This window comes from Artemia franciscana, chromosome 17, assembly GCF_032884065.1.
Source record: "Artemia franciscana chromosome 17, ASM3288406v1, whole genome shotgun sequence".
Lineage (NCBI taxonomy): Eukaryota > Metazoa > Arthropoda > Branchiopoda > Anostraca > Artemiidae > Artemia > Artemia franciscana.
Window position 1 is genome coordinate 34598993 of NC_088879.1, and position 22620 is coordinate 34621612.

Genomic DNA, 22620 nt, shown 5'->3' on the forward strand with positions numbered 1-22620 from the left:
CACTCCCCCCTCAAAGTTAAAATTTGGAATTCATTTAATACCTCCTGGATTAGGGTTTAAGACTAGTTGCCCTTAAATCACGTTCGCCCCTTCAAAGGGCAGTAGAACTTTCCATTTCTAATCTAAAGAGCCCCCAATGAAGTTTCTATGAAACCCCTTCTTTGAGAAGTAGCTAGAGGGGGGGGGGTTGGCCTTACAGTAAAATTAAAACAGAGATTAAGATATATACATGTAAAACATTTACTTAGACTATAACGCTAGACGGGTGTTTTGCTGTCGTTTTTTCTTAGAGTTAACCTACTTAAGTTTTATCCCATCGAATTCCACTACTCTTTGTACAAAATAAAAAGAAGTACCATACAAGGGCGTATTTTTGTCCGGGGGGGGGGACAAAACTTTAAAAAACACATTGAAAATTTGTCCATATGCATTTTTGTTACGGTTGTACGCGTGGGACCAAAATTTTGGGGAAGGGTTGAAACCCACAACGCCCCAACCGCCCCCCCCCTGGACACGGCATTCGTACCATAACATTTCTTTGATTCAACTAACAAAAGATGGCAATTTTATCATCTAGAGGCTGTTTTTAGAAAGGGGAATGGGTATTTGAGCATTCGCCCATAGTCATTCACAGCTCATAAACATGAGGCTAGTTCACAAAAAATGATAAAAATGTAATTTATGTTTTTAAGTGCTGAATGTAAACCGGGTTAATTAAAACGAAATGGTTTGCTCTGTTTAAATACTAGCCAGCATTGTTAATAACTTAGTTAAAAATCAATTGACGGTAATAGGCCACAAATTACTATACCAAAATAGCTTCAAGCAGCCTTTAATGAGTCAATAGTTTAGTTTCCCACACACTAATCGAATTAGCAGAACCTTCATGAGCATTAGTACTTGTCCTTCATTTCAATAAGATTCTGGCAAACAAATCAGTCCCCACCAAGACCGTATTCAGGCGGGTGGAAGGGGACCCCTCCCAAAATGTCTGTCTAACTCGTAGAAACGTAACAAAATGTATATAAACAAATATGTTTTGCATTTTTTGAGGTTTTTGTGTCAACTGCACCCTCCAGTTTTTTTTTACATCTGACATTAAATTATTTTTATTTTATATTTTTGCAGTCCAATTAAGGTGCCCTCCGTATTAAGGGGCCTAAAATCGTTACTAATACGTTGATCACCGAGGGGATTGTGGCTGCAGTTATTTTTGAACAGTTTTAATTTTACTTACATTTATAAGCATCTATACAAAAAAGGTCACTAAAATTATAACTAGCCACAGTTCTAGCAGAAATAAGGACCCCTGAATATGTAAATAAGCAGATGCTTTATAGATAGATTATATCTAAACAATAGAGTTGAGTGAGCAGACTATTGATGTTTTCCATGATATTTTGTTTCCCCATGATCTGAAACGGATGGACGTAGAAAGAACTCTGCAGATGGAGTGAAAGCAGTCGAAGGTAGCCTGTTATCTCCTTCAACACTACGCGTAACCCCAAGTGTGCTCATATTATGACATGGAATCAGATATGTGCCTCAAGATAGTCATTTTATTCATTGAACTTGTAGGGCAAAAAGTACTCCAAGGACAACATGACAATTGCAGCCCCATGGATAATTTTCCGAATTAAGCAATGATTCATAAAAGTATTTCAAATGAAACCAAAACGATGTATCTCACGTATTTTTCCTTCTCCCACGTCCTCATCATATAAAACGGTTGTTCATAAAACTTAGGAAAAAATCTCGCTCGATTGTATCCTAATTGCTCTAGTGTCCATAAAAGGTCTAGGCTGAGCAAAGGGAAACCCAACACACCAACAGCTCAAGAACATTCGGGACAGTCCTTAGCCTCACATGACACTTGGATAGAAATAAATTTATAGTTTTAAATATTCGGTATATGAAGACTTATACTTACTTACTTACGACTGCCTGTCCATGGACTTTGTGGTTAATCGTGTATGGCTATGCTGTTTGACCTATGTAATTGGATGAATGAGTAGGGTTAAGGTCTCATTCAAGTACTTATCTATATTAATTACTAAAGTAGAAAAACAGTCTTCCTTTCTCCTTCTGTCTTTCTTTATATATATTATTTATCATTGAATATTATTATTTTTTATAGTTTATATTTTTTTAGTTCGGTTTTGTGGTGTGTGCTTGTTTCTGTGTTTGTGCTGTTGCATTGGTGATTTCTTTTTTAACTGTAGTCGAAATGTCCAAAATTATGCTTCCGAGAGTGAAACGATACGTGCAATCCAAGTGGAGAGGGCCTCCAATTATGAGAAAAGCCCATATAAAATAAGTTACTTAAATAGAGACATTTCTAGTAAAGGTCAAAACATTGAGGTTTGCTAGACTTAGTAGTTATACATTTTATACATCAGAGATAAAACAAACAGTAGTCACCCATCAGTGGCCAAATAAGTATTTTTAGTCGAACTGTGGCCCAAAACAAGGCCCCATCCTGACCACAGTTAAGCCCCTAGTCTTTTAGTCAATGGTGCGCGCGCTACATTTTCAATCTCCTTTGGTCAGCAAGCAGCTTTGACCAACAGGACATCATAATGATGATTTTGAAATGCATATTCGCACGAGACTGATCAAACACACTTTAAACTTACAGGCTAAATTTGTTTGCTTGAGCTTGACGGGTTGCACCTATTTGTGATAAAATTTTCTCCAGATCAATTTGTGACTTTTATTTCACTTTACTATTTCAAGAGGCTAATTTTGACTCATTTTAAATATAAAAAATGGCTAAATAACAAGAGCTAAGAGCTCATATGGCACTTGTGACGAGGCCGGACGAGCCTAGAGCTCATATGGTATGAGCTCTAGCAAAATTCTAAGAATCAATAGATTGATTTAAAAGGAAAATAAGAGGCTTAATGCCGGTCAGGATTTAAAATAAGAGCTCTGAGTCAAGAGATCCTTCTAAATATCAAAATTCATTAAGATTTGATCACCCGTTCTTAAGTTAAAAATACCTCAATTTTTATAATTTTTCCAAATCAACACCCGCCAGCTCCTCCAAAGAGAACAGATCCGTTCCAATTATTTCAATCACGTATCTACAGCTTGTGTTTATTCTTCCCATCAAGTTCGCCCCGATCCCTCTACTCTAAACGTTTTCCAAGATTTCTATTTCCCCCCTCGAAACCCCTATGTCCCTGGATCCGATTCAAATTGGAAATGGGGCATCTAAGACATAAGTTCCTTCTATGTATCAAGTTTCATTAAGATCCAATCACCCATTCGTACGATAAAGATACCTCAATTTTCACTTTTTCTAAGAATTCCGGTTTCCCCCTCCAACTCCCCCGAATGTCACCGGATCTGGTCAGGATTTAAAGCAAGAGCTCTAAAGCGCAAGATCCTTCTAAATATCAAATTTCATTAAGATCTGATCACCAGTTCGTAAGTTACAAATACCTCTTTTTTCTAATTTTTCCGAATTACTCCCCTCCCATCAACTCCACCAAAGAGAGCGGATCCGGTCCGGTTATTTCAGTCACGTATCTTGGACATGTTTTTGTTCTTCCCACCAAGTTTCATCCTAATCTCTCCGCTTTAAGTGTTTTCCAAGATTTCTGACCCCCCCCCCCCCCATATGACGCAGGATCCGGTCGGGATTTAAAATAAGAGATCTAAGCTACGAGGTCCTCCTAAATATGAAAGTTCATTAAGACCCGACCACTCTTTCGTAAGTTAAAAATACCTCATTTTTCTAATTTTTCAGAATTAACCCCCTTCCCAACTCCCCCAAAGAGCTCGGATCTACTTTCTGTTATGTCAATCCCGTATCTAGGACTTGTGCTTATTTTCCCAAGAAGTTTCATCCCGATCCCTCTACTCTAACCGTTTTCCAGGATTTTAGGTCCCCCTAACTCCCCCCCCCAATGTCACTGGATCCAGAGCAAATCTGGTCCGGTTATGTCAGTCACGTATCTTGGACTTGTTTTTATTCTTCCACCAAGTTTCATCCTGATCTCTCCGCTTTAAGCGTTTTCCAAGATTTTCGGTCCCCCTCCCCCCCCAATGACTCTGGATCCGACTGGGATTTAAAATAAGAGATTTGGGTTACAAGATCCTTCTAAATATGAAGTTTCATTAAGATTCGATCACTCCTTCATAAGTTAAAAACACCTCATTTTTTCTAATTTTCCAGAATTAGCCTCCCCGTCCCAACTCCCCCAAAGAGTGCGGATCCGCTTTTGGTTATGCCAATCGTATTTAGGACTTCTGCTTATTTTTCCCACCAAGTTCCATCCCGCTCCCTCCACTCTAAGCGTTTTACAAGATTTTAGGTCCCCCCAACTCCCCTCAATGTCACCGGATCCAGAGCAGATCCGGTCTGGTTATGTTAGTCACGTATCTTGGACTTGTTTTTATTCTTCCCACCAAGTTTCATCTTTAAGTGTTTTCCAAGATTTCTGGTACCCCCTCCCAACTCCCCCCCCCCAATTACTCTGGATCCGGTCGGTTTTAAAATAAGAGATCTGAGTTAAAAGGTCCTTTTAAATATGAAATTTCATTAAAACCCGATCACTCCTTCGTAAGTTAAAAAAAACTCATTTTTTCTAATTTTTCAGAATTAACCCCCCCCCCCAACTTCCCTAAATAGAGCAAATCCATTCCGGTTATTTCAATCACATATCTAGGAATTTTGCTAATTTTTCCCAGCAAGTTTCATCCCGATCCCTCCACTCTAAGCGTTTTCCAAGATTTTAGGTTCCCCCCCCCCAAATTCCACTCGGGATCTCTTGTCTGAGAGGACGCGGGTTCGAATCCTAGTGTACCCAATTCTTCAGTTTCGGACGGGGGTCAGTGGCGTGACTCTGTAAGCTTAGCCAGAGTCGACCCAGCTCTAAATGGGTACCTGGAGAAATCTGGGGAAGGTAAACAGGAAGGGTGTGCGAAAGCACAGGATGGCTGGCCCCCAACCCCCCATTGCACTTCCTGGCTGAAGGGCCAAGAAACGAAGATCAGCACCGCCGGTATGGACTGTAAAGTCTAATGCCGTATCCTTTCCCTTTTTTTTACCCCCAACTCCCCCTAACTTCAACAGATCCGGTCGGAATTTAAATAAGAGCTCTGAGACACGATATTCTCCTAAATATCAAATTTCATTAAGATCCGATCACCCGATTGTAAGTTAAAAATACCTTGTTTTTCTAAAAAAAATACGATTTAATCGTACCCCCCCCCAGATGGTCGAACCGAGGAAACGACAGTTTCTAATTTAATCTATTCTGGTTCCTGTCCTATTTCATTGTCCTAGCTTACCTGGAAGTGCCCAAACTAGCAAAACCAGGACCGACAGACCAACAGAATTGGCGATTGCTATATGTCACTCGGTAGATACTAAGTGCCATAAAAATTGCTGGAAGTTTGAGCGGCGGCAACACCACTTTTAGTTATGGTCAATGGTGTGGTAAGTTCGTTTGACCCGGGCTACATTGTCCGTAACAATTGAGACTGTCTCAGAATTCATTTTTTCATATATAGCAATTGTTGTTTATCAGGATCTAATATATACATTCTAACTTTATTAAAAACGAATTTATGTTCTTTTTTTTTTTTCGTTACCCCTTAATAGTATTAACTTATGTGATCCCTCTATACATAATAAATGAGGCAAGGGGAACATGAAGAAAGGAAAGAAAATATCAAAACGGAACTTCAGCCACAGGTCCCTATTTACTTATAATTCTAAAAAAAACAAAAATAAAAACTATTTGATACAGACACAAGGTAATGCTCAGAAAGGTTTTATTTTACATTTACCTATGTACTTGAATTTATATGTTATTTATAAGCATATTTATAATTTATTATAATCATTAACAGCATTTATAAATTATCATAAATTATTATTATATTATTAATTTTTAAACCATAAATTATTACATTATAAACTAATATAAATCATTTTACATTTACCTAAGTATTATATTCCGTGTGGTTCTTTTTCAACGAAGTTAGAGAAAAATGTTTAGATCTTATGACACAAGAACCAAATTATAAATATGAGCTTGTCGTAGTGATCAAAACGAAATTATAGGACCATTTCTAAGAATAAAACATTACACCAGAGAAAATACTATGAAACATGCAATGCTTAGAAGAAGATATGACTACTGATAATGACTAGCCTACCTTTGCTAAACTTGACCGAACTTGATAGAAGAACTGTTCGACGGTGTTTGATTCTTTCAGCAACGATAAATTCTCGACGTAAAATCTGAAATAAACATATGATCATAGCATAGGAATAAATGAAAGCATAAACGAATTGAATAGAAGTAAATAGATGTAGATATGCATCTATTCAGTAAATAAGATAGAATTTTATTTCTGAAAAATTATTATCGAAAAAAATTAAAAAATTTATAAAAATTATAATAAAATTATTATTAAAAATTATTTTGTATGAAAAATAAACAAAAACAAGCTAGTCGGTGGATTTTCAAATTAAAATCGAATAGTTGCGGGCATCAACCCATGACTAATTCTAGAAAAAGCCAATATATATATATATATATATATATATATATATATATATATATATATATATATATATATATATATATATTCCAATTGAGTGGGAGGCAAATCTGGCATTAAACCCCCTTATTAGGAATGTATAAAAATGATCCTAGTTCATTTCTTAATAGACATGTCTATGTATTATCTGCCCAACCGTCATTAATAGGACAGAAGAACTAAGGTAGATAGTCATAGAACACAATACAATTCAGAAAAAAAATAACAAAATCTCAAAAAGGTTGTAAAATGGCAAAACAATAACTAAAACTCGCAAAATTAAAATTGAATAAACTCAATAAAAATGAAAGCATAAACGAAATTTATGCTTTCAATAAATGAAAGCATAAACGAATTGAATAGAAGTAAATAGGTGTAGATATGCATCTATTCAGTAAATAAGATTGAATTTTATTTCTGAAAAATTATTATCGCAAGTCCATGTGGACCAAATCCGCACTTTGAAGTAAAAAAGTGCATATAAAAACAAAACAAATAAACAAGCTAGTCTGTGGATTATCAAATTAAAATCGAATAGTTGCGGGCATCAACCCATGGCTAATTGTAGAAAAAGCCAATACATATATTCCAATTGAGTGAGAGGCAAAACTGGCATTAACCCCCTTATTAGGATTGTATAAAAATGATATTAGTTCATTTCTTAATAGATATGTCTATATGTTATCCGCCCAACCGTCATTAATAGGGCAGAAGAACTAAGGTAGATAGTCATAGAACACAATACAATTCAGAAAAAAATTAACAAAATGTCAAAAAGGTTGTAAAATTGCAAAAAATAACTAAAACTCGCAAAATTAAAATGGAATAAACTCAATAAAAAAAACAAAGGAATAATTCAGTTTTTTGACTAAAACTTGAAAAATACAATTCCTTTAATAAAGTAATTTTAATGAAAACAAACACAGTTTTTTAATAAAAAGAAAGCTCAGAATTTGAAAAGGAACATTAAACAATTGTAAAGCAAAAAAAAGTCAGGTACTCACTTATTCAACATGTTCATTATGTATTGAATGACAATTCTTCTATAAATTACAGTTGATACTTTTATCAGGGTAAGAAGTGGAACATCTGTTGAAGCAGAGCAAGGAAGGGGAGGTTGAAGGGGGGAGGGGAATTGACTAGGGAAAGGGTAATTTGTCGGGGGTTATGGTGGACATTGTTGGCGAAACTTTACCCTCATTGAAAATAATTCTTAGGGACCTTTTTTTTGACTGTTTCTATTCTTTCTGACAATGCATTGGAAATACCAGGATGCCAAACAGGACAGCCATACTGAAGCTGCACTGGGTGTATAAATGAAAGGTAAATTCTCAAACAGCGCGATTTAGGACATGTATATATAGACGGCACTAGACCCTTAAGGTCCAAAATGGTGGTGCTGATCCCCGTTTCATGGCCCTTCAGCCAGAAGGTGCAATGGGGGGTTGGGGGCCAACCATCCTGTGCTTTCACACACCCTTCCTGCTAACCTTCCCCAGATTTCTCCAGGTACCCATTTAGAGCTGGGTCAACTATGGCTGAGCTTACAGAGTCACGTCCCTGACCCCCGTCTCAAACTAAATAACTGGTCACAATTGGGATTGAACCCGTGCCCCTTGGACAAAGAATTCCCACGCCAGCGCGCCAACCACTCAGGCAGGATGGCTTTATATATATATATATATATATATATATATATATATATATATATATATATATATATATATATATATATATATATATATATATATATATATGTATATATATATATATATATATCACAAAGCGCCAGGCCCCGACTCTATTCCGGCCGAAAGTCTATAAAGCTGTTCCTATTCCTGCTGAGCAACTCCAGAAGATCTTCTGGTCAATCTGGTCTCAGAAATTGTTTCCCCAAGAATGGCAAGACTCAGTTACAACGCCAGTCTTCAAGAAAGGCGACCGCGCTAAATACAAAAATTATAGAGGGATCCCACTAAAGATCTTTTCCATTGCGGGGAAGATCTTTGAAATGATCCTGATCATCAAATTCAAGTAAGTCTGCAACGAAAGAACCCGTCCCAACCAATCTGTTTTCCGAGCCGGCATGGGATGTATTGACCAACTCTTCATCCTGAGACAGATTTTTGAACATATAGCCAAGCATCAACAAATCACCGTCGCTATCTTCACCGAGTTCATTACGGCCCTCAATTCAGTCATACGGGGAGGAATTTGGATGGCGATGAAAGAGGATTGTGTCCCACCTAAGACCACGCAACTGATTCAGGCTTACTATTAACACACAAGAGCCTGCATCCAGGTCAACAGAGAACTTCCCCGCTATTCGATAACCACTTCGGTGTGAGAAAAGGGTGTTTACTCTCTTCTGAACTATTCAATTTTGTCGTCGATTAGGTAGTGAAAAAAGCAATGCTAAACTTCGAAGGAGTAAAGGTTAGCCCTAATTTCAGCACCACCGACCTGGATTATGCTGATGATGTTGCTCTTCTTGGCGAGTCCGTTAGTGAAGCCCAGAACATACTTCTGAAAGACTCCAAAGTTGCTGCGCCAGTGGAGCTCAAGATTCATATTGACTAAACGAAAGCTATGTCTAATGCCCCGGATATAAACTCTGCCCCTATATCCCTTAAAGAAAGACAGATTGAAGTAGTTATTAAATTCATTTATACCAGATCATACGTCGACATCAACGGTGGATGTAGCGAAGAAATCCAATTTCGCATTGCCTCAGCTTCCGCTGTCTTTGCACAGTTGTGGAAACCGCAATGGAAATAGAAGATTATCTACCGAAAAAACAAAATTCGTATTTATGATGCCCTAGTCTGATCTGTCTTATTCTACGGCTGCGAGACATGACTATTAAGTCACTAAGGCACATGCCCTTAACGCTTTTGAAAACGGATGCCTGAGGAGCATACTGGGGTTACACCTCAGCGACCGACTCCCAAATACGATCATCTGCCAACAATGTTACCAGAAGTACGTCTCATTCGGCACTGCCGGCTGTCCTGGTTTGGCCATGTCTGCCGAAGACCAGCCGAGACTTTTACGAATCAAAGCCTACGCTGCAAACCAGCACCTGATTGGAGGACAAGCCAAAACATGGCTCAACACCGTCAAATCTGACTTCGAGCTGATTGGCGGGTTCCAGAGACACGGTTGCAGATGGGACCTTTCATGGCTCGAAATTGTCACCCCAGTATCCCACGACCGAAACGTGTGGAATTCAACAGTCTGACTGATCCTGTTGCCAGGGTTAGCTACATAGCTTCTATCCTAATCCAAGTACAAGTAAGTACATATTCAGAGGTAAAAGACCAAACAAAGTTCTAAAATACAATCAATAATATGAATGCATAGAATTTAAGGAGGGTGAGAAGCAACAAAAACATAAATCTTAGTTTTATACAGAATAATTCAAAAATAAAGTTTCAATAAAAATTGTTATGTAAAGCTAATCTGTTCATTTTCCTGTATTATTTTTTTTAATAAGTATTTAGAATCATTTCCTAAGTGATCCCCAAATAATAGTGATTTGAAAGACGTGCAACGTACCTATGAAAACTTATGAGTGGACGAAATTTGTAGCAGGCATGGGCGCAAAGGCCTTATTTTGACCTTTCAGTCATATGGTTTGAAAACTCCTGCATTTTTCTGACTTCTAAAAGGTGTAGCATGTCCATCCTTTTCTATCGAAATGTATATACAAATATCCCTTTTTATAGGGGTCATGTCCATACTTTGTGGCCTCCGCTTCTGTAGAATCACGGATTATGTCACCCCTAGAGGCACATTTCAAGGATACTTTTTGAGATACTGATTTCATGTAATATTGATTCAGCCTAGAGGAGATATTAGATATACGCAATATTGACAACCTGGGGGCACAAAGGGTCATTAGACCTATCTAGCTAAACTTTGCATAAACTATCTCTAATAGGATTTTATGGTGCAAAATGTTATTTATGTACAATAAGTCCAAAGTATGAATTTCCCTCATCCAACCTTTCCTTTCTCCACCACAACATGAAATTCCCTGCTTCACCCTTCAATCCATTCCCAACATATTGTAGACATACTGTTCCACAGACCTAAATGCAAATTAGATCTTTTGATTCACCCCCCCCCCCCAAAAAAAAAAAATCAAAATTTAAAATCCACTTGACCCCAATACTCCCCCAAAGTTTCAATTCAATCCTTTGAGCCATTCCAAAGATATTGACCAGCAAAGTCTAGCCTGAAGACCAAAGAAATCACACACATATAGTGTCTTTTGATTTACTCAAGCATGTATGTTGTTTCCATAGTACACTTTTAGAAATCACTGGCAATCCTGGCCAAGCATGGGATCCATAGGAGTTCACTCAAAGTAAAACTAAAAAGTAACAAAGAGGTTTTGGCACATTTTATCCCCCCCCACCACTCTTAACAGAATGTGTGATTTCTTTAGCCAGAAGAATCACCTCAGAGTTCCAAGCAAATCGGCAAATCGGACAACCAGGATTAAACATGTCCTCTTTTTCAATATAAAACCTATGAAACGATAGACAACTTCCATAATCTACAACCCTCGACCCAAGAGGTTTAGGGATCATGTCTTCCTTGGAGGGACATTTGTTGAACCTTACGACCATTTAAAAAAAAAATTGCTACCTTAAAATAATGATCGGATATATCAAACAGTTTGTGATAAAGATCTGTAAATAAGGAGCAACCCAACACAACAGTAACTGAAACTCAAAAAAACGGAATTTTGATACCAATAGATACATCAAAAGAATCAGATTTTTATGCTGAATTCAAACATATAAGTTTCATCAAGTTTAGTCTTACCCATCAAAAGTTGAATGCCTGGGAAAATTTGTCTTATTTTCAAAAAAGGGGGAAGCACTCCCTAAAAGTCAAAGAACCTTTATGAAAACCAAACCATCAGATTCAGCATATCAGAGAACCCTGCTGTAGAGGTTTCAAGCTCCTATCTGCAAAAATGTGGAATTCTGTATATTTTGCCAGAAGAAGGATCACAGATGTGTATTTTTTTCCCAGGAGTGATTGTATTGGCCCAGTGGTCCTAGAATATCGTGGGAGGGCTCATTCAAACAGAAACTAAAAGTTCTAATGTCCCTTTTAAGTGACCAAAAATAATGGAAGGAAACTAGGCCCCCTCCTATGCTCATTTTTTTCCAGTCACCCAGTCAAAATTATGAGATAGCCATTTTGTTCAGCATGGTCAAAAAATATAATAACTATGTCTTTGAGGATGACTTAGTCCCCCACAGCCCCTGGAGGAAGAGCTACAAGTTATGAACTTTGCTCAATCTTTACATATAGTATTGGTTATTGGGAAGCATGCAGACCTTTTTAAGGGGGATTTTTTTCTGGTAGTGGAGGGTGGGGTCGGGGTTATGTGGGAGGATCTTTCCATGGAGGAATTTTTAACGGGGGAAGGGACATTGCTATGAAGGAAGCGCTGTATTTCCCAGCATTATTTAAAAAACGATCAGAAATTAAATAAAAAAAAACAAGTTTTTGAGTTTGAAAGGGGTTGTCCCTGCCTCAACACCTTGCTCTTTACGCTAAAGTTTGACCCTTTCTCACAGCTCTAACAGCTAAAACAATAAAGAACATTACCGTAAAGAGCAAGGCGTTGAGAAGGGGACAGCTCCTTTCGTATATGGAATAGTTTCTGTTTGTTTTAAGTTGTCGTGTTCCTCCTTACTTTCAGTTAAAAAAAAACGTTTTTTTATTTAATTTAGATCAAAGGGGTTGGGTAGGATAAAAGGAAACAGGAGGGGGGCTAATTGCTCCCAGTGCCTTTCAACTCAAAAAATGGTCCTAGAACTTTAACTTTCTGAATCAACAACCTATTTCTGTTCAGGGGATATTGTAGATATCCCCAATAGTGCTTTTAACATAGACACTAAAATTTCAACTTTATAAACTCCACTGTGAGAGTTGTGCTTTGTCACAACTCTCCAAGATATATAGTGGCAATAGGCAATTTTATTTTGAAAGATTTAAAGGGCTGTAAATAGGAAGCTTTATTTATTTGTAGCAGTCTCATGTATCCCCGTTTTTGCCTATGGCAGCAATGTCAAAACTCCAATTTTGAAATTTCAAAAAATAGGTTAGTATAACTTTTTACTTACTTGATAACAAAATGCAGTTCCAATGGCTTGTTCAAGGTAGGGACTATGGGCACGGATTTCTTAATAAAATCATGGTCTAGAACTTTTCTATCATATTGCAACCAAAGATGATGGCCCCTAAAAAGATAAGTAATTAATAACAATTGTTGAAAAATAAACAAAAATGATAATAATAATGCAAACAAATATATACAAACAAAAACCAATAGCAAGGAAAATCTTAGAAGGGTACAAAGCAATTCAAGGGTAAAACTCCTCAAACGTGCACTTTATGAGGCGCAACTTTAGTTTTTTAATAATCATGACCACAATTAAGTAGCAGAAAAAAGATGCAATATTTACATGCATGCTCTCCCTCTCTCCATAATCTATTTCTTCTTTCTAGCCTTGTCATGTAAAGGGCTAGCCTTGTCATTGAAAGAGGGATCATTCTATAGCAAACTTTGTGATCTTTTGTCATTTTCAAATTACAAAACCAAAAAAAAAAACTAAAATTATACAATATTAAAAATTCAAAAATGGACAGAATTTTATTTAGAAAATTTGATTAGCATCAGTTCTGTCTTTATATCTAATTTACTGCCCAACATAAAGGACAGTTGACTTAACAAATAGGTTAGGAAATAAAATACAGGCCAGGATTGAGCTAACATGCTGAATAATTTATATATATGGTAATGAGTATATGGTATATGGTATATAAATACGTATATGGTATATGGTATTGAGCTAATATGCTGAACATATGCTGAGTAGGTAAATGTTCAGCAGAGTGAACGTGAAGCCTGAGATGCAAGACCACTACTTCTTTCAAACCAGCAAGCAAATTCTTGAACATTGTTGCATAAAAGTATTACCATATTCCTAAATTATCATAGTATTTTATGGAAGAATGAATCTGTTGTAGCATCTTATAATGATTCTTTAGTTCACTTCTACTAAGCATTTTCGTGCATGTGCATCATGCCAATTTTGCCAAATCAATATAAAGCTGAAAGCAGAGAGATATGGACTTTGGGCTTTTACACAAGAAGAAAGTACACCATGATTCTTAAAAAGAAACTTTAGCTTTCTAGACAAAGTTGTTGAGTTATGTCAGCACAAGTATACATCCTAAGCTAAGAACTGAGAACCATTTCGAACTCCTAAAGACAGAACAATATTGAAAATAAAAACTTCAAGCTTAGCTTAGACAGCTTCTATTAAAAATTAAGTGAGGGCAAGGCATATCCAACAATTGGAGCAGGATTACCTGTCAAATTTGAAATTGTTCAGAGCAATAACCAATTCTTGCAGAATATTTAAAAACTTACAAGCAGGCAAGGAGTGGAGGTACGAGATTAGAAACATCTTTAAAAACTCATATTTGGGTTGTAGATCAATTTTTAGAGGTTTTACTTACATGGAAGCAAATCTCCAAAGCCTTGAACAGCAAGTGATGTTAAGGTAAGGTTTTGTAATGTGTGTTGATATACTGATTAATAAAATAGACCAGATAACCCTCAAATTTGTCCAAATATGGACAATAAAATGTATAAACAGGCTAAAAAAAGAGCATGTATGCCAACTACAGAGCCTGAAGCTATAAACTTGGACATGTGGTTAACACGATAATGACCAAACAGCTGCTAAATTCTGATGACAAACACTTGTTCCAGCTTGCCCAATCATCAAAACCAGAGGTCATTCAGCAAAGCTATTCCACAAGCTTGAAAACAGAAAGAAAAGGAACCATTTCTTCTCTAACCAGTGATAGCTACAAAACCAATCTCAACAGGGAGTCAGAGACCAAACCATGGATCTGGCAATGGGATGCAGCAGATGTCCTGAATGGCTTGTAGTGGACTTGTCTGTACTGCTAGCAAGTGTGCTTTAACAGCCATTCATATGTAATTATGGTAAAAAGATCTGGGAGTCTTGGTTGATGATAAGCTCAAGTTTAATTTTCATGCACAGTCTGTAGTAGTCAGTGCCAACCAAACACTTGGTTTAATACAAAGAACATTCTGCAGCCAATCTCCATCAAGTGTGATCACCAAGCTCTTAAAGGGCCTGATCAGACCAAAATCGGAATTTGGGATGTGTGTTGCTACTGCAGTAAATAAGAATAATATATCAATTCTAAGATTGGTGCAGCAATGCACAACTAAATGCATAAAGGGATTTTAATATCTTAAATACCTTAACTGATTACATAAGCTCAAACTACCATCTCTCACATATAGATGTAGCCAAGGAGATGTAATAATGATACACAAGTTAGTACATGACCAGAGAATGATCCATAGCCTGTTCCAGATAGTCAGTTCATCAAGTAATAGAGGCCACCTCTTGAAGCTTTATCAAAAATGACCTAACATCAGGCTGCAAAGCAAATTCTTTTCTAACTGTGTAGTCAGCCTATGGAACTCCCTTAGCCAGAATGCTATTATGTCACCCTGTGTTGAAGCCTTCAGGTCTGCAGTTGACTAAGACTGGTGCAAAAAAACTTGGCTCCCAATATGGGATGCATCTAACAAGTTGAGTTACCATCATCAGTGACTGGCATACACAGGACTTGTCCTTATTGCTGGCAAGTGCAATTTAAGGTAATTAAGTAGAGCTCTTCTTTTAGGAACTTTTACTATACAAAAAATTTAGAGTGAGAAAATTTTTTAGGAATAGATCTACAGCCAAAATTAGGACACAGGAAGGTATTTTAGCTTAAATCACAGCATGGATTGAAGTAAGGACATTGATATTATGGCTATCTTTCATTAAGTCATTTATAAGTCAGGGATATGTAACAAAAAAAAAATTCCTTGCTTAGTTAATTTTGTAAAACTTGTTGGCTCTTGCAGAGTGCTGGGTGTTCCAGGCCTTTTTGTTAATTAAATGAAAAAACAAGTTTTTTTAAATGAAAGTAAGGAGCAACATTAAAACTTAAAACGAACAGAAATTACTCTGTATATGAAAGGGGCTTTTCCTTCTCAACGCCCCGCTCTTTACACTAAAGTTTTTTGCTGTTTTAAAATGTAGAGTTAAGAGAAAGAGTCAAACTTTAGCGTAAAGAGCGGGGCGTTGAGAAGGAAAAGCCCCTTTCATATACAGAGTAATTTCTGTTTGTTTTAAGTTTTAATGTTGCTCTTTACTTTCATTTAAAAAAACTTGTTTTTATTATTTAATTTCTGAACGTTTTTGAATCAATGCATGTTTGATTTTGGCTCTCCACAGAGGAATAATTAAAATGAAATTTGTATATATTTTTTTTTTGGCTAAATGGCTTTCTCATAATTTTGATTGAATGATTTTGAGAAAAAAAGAGCAGGGGAGGAAGCCTAGTTGCCATCCAATTTTCGGTAAATTAAAAAGGCAACTAGAACTTTTAATTTTTTACAAATCTTTAAAAGTAAAAGATATAAATAACTTATAAATTAGCTTATGTAAAGAACTTTTGTATGCTCATGTTTTTATTACGTATATGAGGGGGTTTGCCCCCTTGTCAGTACCTTGCTCTTTACACTAAAGCTTAAATTTTGTCCCAATTCATTAAGAATGACCCCTGAATCACAAAAGCCACAGAATAAATAGTTGAAATTACTAAAAATACTTTAGCATAAAGAGCAAGGTATTAGGAGGAGGTGAGCCCCTCATATGGGTAATAATTTCTGTTCATTTTAAATTTTATTGCTGCTGCTTACTTCCAGCTGAAAAAAACTTTTTCATATTATTTTTTCATTGTTTTTTTTTAAGTAATGCTAATAAATCCTGCACTCCCTTCATAGAAATTTTCTTCCCCCATGACAAATTCCTCAATGGAAAGTTCCCCAAGCATATCCTCCTCTTCTCAACCCCTGCCTCCAACCAAAAAATTCTTCTGAAAACGCCTGTACACTTCTCAATAACCATTACTATATGTAAGCACTGGTCAAAGTTTTGAACTTGTAACCCCTCCCACAGGGACTGTGGGGGAGTAAGTCATCCCCCTAGACATAGTTATAAGGTTTATCGACTACACCATATATAATGGCTATCTCAGAATTTTCATCCATTTACTTTGGGAAAATAATTAGCATGTGAGGGGGCCTAGGTGCCCTCCGATTTTTTGGTCACTTAAAAAGGGCACTAGAACTTTTCATTTCTGTTAGAATGAGCCCTCTTGCAACATTCTAGGACAACTGGGTTGATATGATCACCCCTGGGAAAAAAAACAAATAAACACGCATCTGTGATCCACCTTCTAGCAAAAAATATAAAATTCCACATTTTTGTGGATAGGAGCTTGAAACTACTACAGTAGGGTTCTCTGATATGCTGAATCTGATGGTGTGATTTTCATTAGGATTCTATGACTTTTAGGGGGTGTTTCCTCCTATTTTCTAAAATAATGCAAATATTCTCAGGCTTGTAACTTTTGATGGGTAAGACTAAACTTGATGAAACTTATATACTTAAAATCAGCATTAAAATACAATTCTTTTGATGTAGCTATTGGTACCAAAATTCCATTTTTTTTAGTTTTGGCTACTATTGAGCAGGGTCGCTCCTTACTACAGTTCATTACCACAAACCATTTGATCATAGAAACTGTACTGAGTAGAGGAACTCTAAGAGTTTTGTGATTTTGGAACATGTCACTAATTTTTGCTGTTCAAATCAATGTTGGAATTTTCAGGGTTTTGAGCCAATCATCATAAGATGCATTCTTGACCTTATCCAGTGCCAATAAAGACACTCTGGGAAGGTATTTCCAAGATTCTATGTTAACCCTCTTCTGATTTCTAAGTTGGAAATTTACCTACTTGAAAGGTACCAATTGATATTTTGAAAGACTATATTTTACCTTAATTTTCAGTTATCAGTTTCTTTTTCTCTGGTTTTAGTTCTGAAAAAGTAATTCCTGTTATTTGGACAGAATTTGAAGCCATATCAAAGGTTTTTCTCCAAATTTAGGAAATGCATTTATGGATCTTTGAAACCACATAATTTGAGATTGAGCAAAGTTGTGAAGCTGAAGAAGAGTTTCCTTGTAGGCCTACTTTAATCAAGTAGAAGATCTGTTTTGCAAGGTTTCACTTTTATAACACAAAAATATTAAAGGTCATCAAAGGTTACTGTCTTCTAAAGGGAGAAGGAGTGGAGGTACTCTAGGTACTTTGAAATAACTTCCAAGGACACAATGTACTCTGGAGGTCTATCCCTAAAAGTTTCATTTCCCTAAACTAACCTCTTTCCAAGGTAGTGAAAAGTAGCTAAACTAGAATTTTACTGAAAAGTGGTTATATATATATACATATATATACTATATTAGTATATATATGTATATATATACTATATATATATATATATATATATATATATATATATATATATATATATATATATATATATATATATGTATATATATATATATATATATATATATATATATATATATATATATATATATATATATATATATATATATATATATATATATATATATATATATATATATATATATATATATATATATATATATATATATATATATATATATATATATATATATATATATATACATATATATATATATATATATATATATATATATATATCTTAAATCACAGTTGGAGTGAAATAAGAACTTTTGACCCTGTTGAATCACTCCTTGTGATGACAGTTGTATACATGGTTGATTAGATTCTGGTACATCCCAGTCAAATCTTTATGGTTTGTCACTCCACTCAGCATCCAGATGGTGTTTGAATACATCTGTTGATTCAGCAGAAACAGTGTTCTCCTTGTGGTTGTTAAAATATATATATATATATATATATATATATATATATATATATATATATATCTATATATATAAAAATAAGTTGTCTGTGGATGGATGGATGGATGTGTCAGGTGACGTCACCTGAAAAAACTGGATCAGGTGACGTCAAAACTGAAAAAACTAAAAAAAGGCAAAAACTACAAAAAAAACTAAAAACTAATAAAAAAAATAAAAAAGCTAAAAAACTAAAAAAACTATAAAGGTAAAAACCAATAAAAAACTAAAAAAAAAACTGAAAAAACTAAAAAAAGGCAAAAACTACAAAAAAAACTAAAAACTAATAAAAAAAGTAAAAAAGCTAAAAAACTAAAAAAACTAAAAAAAACTAAAAAAAGGTAAAAAACTAAAAAAAATAAAAAATAAAAAAAAAACTAAAAAAAAGGAAAAAACTGAAAAATAAGCTAAAATAAAGGTAAAAACCAATAAAAAACTAAAAAAAAAAGGAAAAAACTAATAAATGACGACACTCAAAGAGAAAGCGACCAGGACAAAAGGAATGTTCGATTAGCAATCAACAAAGCACAGGGACACAGGGAGTATAAATGACGACCAGGACATAAGTAAAAAAAAAACTATCTATATATATAAAAATAAGTTGTCAAACTAAAAAAAGGCAAAAACTACAAAAAAAACTAAAAACTAATAAAAAAGCTAAAAAACTAAAAAAACTAAAAAAAAGGCAAAAACTACAAAAAAAACTAAAAACTAATAAAAAAAATAAAAAAGCTAAAAAACTAAAAAAACTAAAAAAACTAAAAAAAGGTAAAAAACTAAAAAAACTAAAAACTAAAAAAAAACTAAAAAAAAGGAAAAAACTGAAAAATAAGCTAAAATAAAGGTAAAAACCAATAAAAAACTAAAAAAAAACTGAAAAAACTAAAAAAAGGCAAAAACTACAAAAAAACTAAAAACTAATAAAAAAAGTAAAAAAGCTAAAAAACTAAAAAAACTAAAAAAACTAAAAAAAACTAAAAAAAGGTAAAAAACTAAAAAAAATAAAAAATAAAAAAAAACTTAAAAAAAAAGGAAAAAACTGAAAAATAAGCTAACATAAAGGTAAAAACCAATAAAAACTAAAAAGAAAAAAAGGAAAAAACTAAAAAAAATTTTCATCTAAAAAACTAAAAAAAAGCTAAAAAAGGTAAAAACTAAAAGAACTAAAAAAGAAAAAAATAAATGACGACACTCAAAGAGAAAGCGACCAGGACAAAAGGAATGTTCGATTAGCAATCAACAAAGCACCGGGACATAGGGAGCATAAATGACGACCAGGACATAAGTAAAAAAAAAATTAACAAAACTAAAAAGAAGGTAAAAACTACAAAAAAACTAAAAAGAAAAAAAAACTAAAAACTAATAAAAAAACTAAAAAATCTAAAAATCTAAATAAACTAAAAAAGAAAAAAAAAGGAAAAAAATAAAGAAGAAAAACAAAACTAAAAAACGAATGTATATACAGACCGGTACACCGGGATACAAATGACGACCGGGACACAGGGAATATAAATGACGACCGGGACACAGGGACACAACTACAACGGGGACACCGGGGGAAACAGGGGGATATAAATGACGACCGGGACAAAAAAACTAAAAAGAAAAAAAAACTAAAAACTAATAAAAAAAACTAAAAAATCTAAAAATCTAAATAAGCTAAAAAAGAAAAAAAAAGGAAAAAAATAAAGGAGAAAAACAAAACTAAAAAACGAATGTATATACAGACCGGGACACCGGGATACAAATGACGACCGGGACACAGGGAATATAAATGACGACCGGGACACAGGGACACAACTACAACGGGGACACCGGAGGAAACAGGGGGATGTAAATGAGGACCGGGACACCGGGACAGGGAATGGTCGATTAGCAATCGCCATCAACAAAGCTCAAGGGCAATCATTAGAATCATGAGGTATAGATCTGAATACAGATTGTTTTCCCATGGACCATTATATGTTGCATGTTCAAGAGTCGGTAAACCTGACAATCTATTTATATGCAAAGACAATGGGACAGCAAAGAATGTTGTATATTCGCAAGTTTTACGTAGTTAAAAGCATATATATATATCTATCTATATTCACAGGTGGGACATAGGGACACAACTACAATGGCGCGTAACTATTATGGCGCGTAACGACTTACGCGCGCGGGGGGGCTTGGGGGGGGCGCGAAGCGCCCCCACCAACTAGGTGTTGGGGTGGCGCGAAGCGCCACCCCAACAGCTAGTATATATATATATATATATATAAATATATATATATATATATATATATATATATATATATGTATATATATATATATATATATATATATATATATATATATATATATATATATATATATATATATATATATGCTCAGAGAGCCAAAATATGGCACCTAATGGTGTGTTCACTTTATTTGTAGCCTAGATCAATTATATGAACTACTCAATATTTACCAAGCCTAACCTATATTTTTGGCTATGTCTGACCATTACAATGAGGCAAAGTAAAATGGAGCTTTTACAAACAGTACATTAAGAATTTTATAGCTTTATGAAGTAGGCTAGTCTTCAGAATTGTGTACTCTTTCCTTCTGGAAACAGAGGGTCTAACTCCTGAACTAGGCCTAAACAAGTTCCCTATCCTACTTCTATTGTGTAGAAGAAAAATTCCAGTAGAAAAGATCATGCACTAGCCTACAACTTCAGCATTATTCATCCTAAGAAAGAGTCACAAAAGCAGGTTAGCTTACCTATCATCCAGAAATGAAAGGCCAAAATATTCCTTTTCCTTAACAGCAGCATGAGAAGCAACTAAATCCAAAAGATCAGATGTAAGTAATCCAGACTGAACAGTTAATTCTACTTTCCTATCATCAGGAAATATGACAGCAATTCTTCTTCCATCACTCATCCCTCATCAACAATAACTTGCAAACTTTAGAGCCTAATATTTGGGCTTCAGGGCAAAACTTTTATCCATTTTAAACTAAATATCACTAATAAGCTTTATAACAAAAGCATTCTATAAAATCACCATCCATAAAGCCTTTTAACTGGTAACAGAGAAGACCCCAATACAGAATTTTCCCTCAAAAACAACACAACGCAACCAAAATTATACAGGGTTGTCTCAACATCAGGACCCACTGTTGCCAAAAACTCCAAACAAAACTTTACTAAGTTAGCGTAAAAGCTCCAAGACTTTAAAATTCTCGATCAACTTTTTAATTATATCAGCTTTCAGGAAAAAAAGAAGGTCATGGGCGGATCCAAGGTTTTCTCTAGGGGGGGGTGCATAATTTTTGCTTCGAAAAACTTGTGAACAAAGAAATACCCGCAATTTAAAGAAGATCCTTGACAATTATGTGTTGTAGGTAGGTAGTGGAAATGATTGTAAATTCAATCTAAAATCTGATGAGATTTAAAGCTCTAATAAATCTTGTGCAATTAAAACTGTATAAAAAATTGATACAAAAAATAATAAGTTATAAAAACCACTCCACCATTAAAAAAAATGTTTCACCATCTATAAAAAAAAATGTTATTTTAATATTTTCTGCATAGTTTTTTTGCTTTGCACTTCTGACCACTATAGCGAACAAGTTAAGCTTCTCATGATTAAAAAAAGATGATATTGAACCATCTTTTGGGGTCGCGGACTCTTCGTACGAATTTATATAGGTCAAACCATTTAGCATGTCGCCTAACTTTGCGGCATCGCTTTTTAAATATGATAGTAATGAAGAGTACGAGATGAGGATAAAGACACAACTTGTAAGATATTGCTAATATTCCCTTTTGACACCCTGAATACGGATGGAAGGTTGTCATCCGTCAAGGAGGAAATTTCAGAAATATTCTCTAAAATTTTCACATTCATACTCATATTAAATGTAGTTGTATAATACTTTATGTAGAGTGTTCTCAGTATACTCATATATAGTATACTTAATATTTTATATTGGATATAATTATAATAATAGTCACAGCAGCAGTATAACTACTCAATTTACTACAATTAGCCATTGCTATGATATTGTCGATTTGCTTTTTTGATAACCTGTATTTTCATATACTTCTTGAAATTTTCATCTTAATACTTTTAACCTTAC

General features: G+C 34.8%; 2 protein-coding genes across 4 annotated transcripts in view; one reads left to right on the forward strand and one right to left on the reverse strand.

Annotated features, from left to right (window-relative positions):
• LOC136038170 (FERM domain-containing protein 4A-like) overlaps window positions 1-21637 on the reverse strand; it is a gene marked incomplete at its 3' end in the record, with an annotated part of 135745 nt that extends 114108 nt beyond the window's left edge. For all 3 annotated transcript variants that reach the window (XM_065721238.1, XM_065721237.1, XM_065721236.1), the window contains 3 exon segments: window positions 6175-6259; window positions 12714-12830; window positions 21259-21637. In XM_065721238.1, the coding sequence (XP_065577310.1) occupies window positions 6175-6259; window positions 12714-12830; window positions 21259-21419 (363 nt within the window).
• LOC136038173 (protein OPI10 homolog) overlaps window positions 1-22620 on the forward strand; it is a 466996-nt gene that overhangs the window by 427921 nt on the left and 16455 nt on the right. The gene's annotated exons all lie outside the window — the stretch shown is intronic.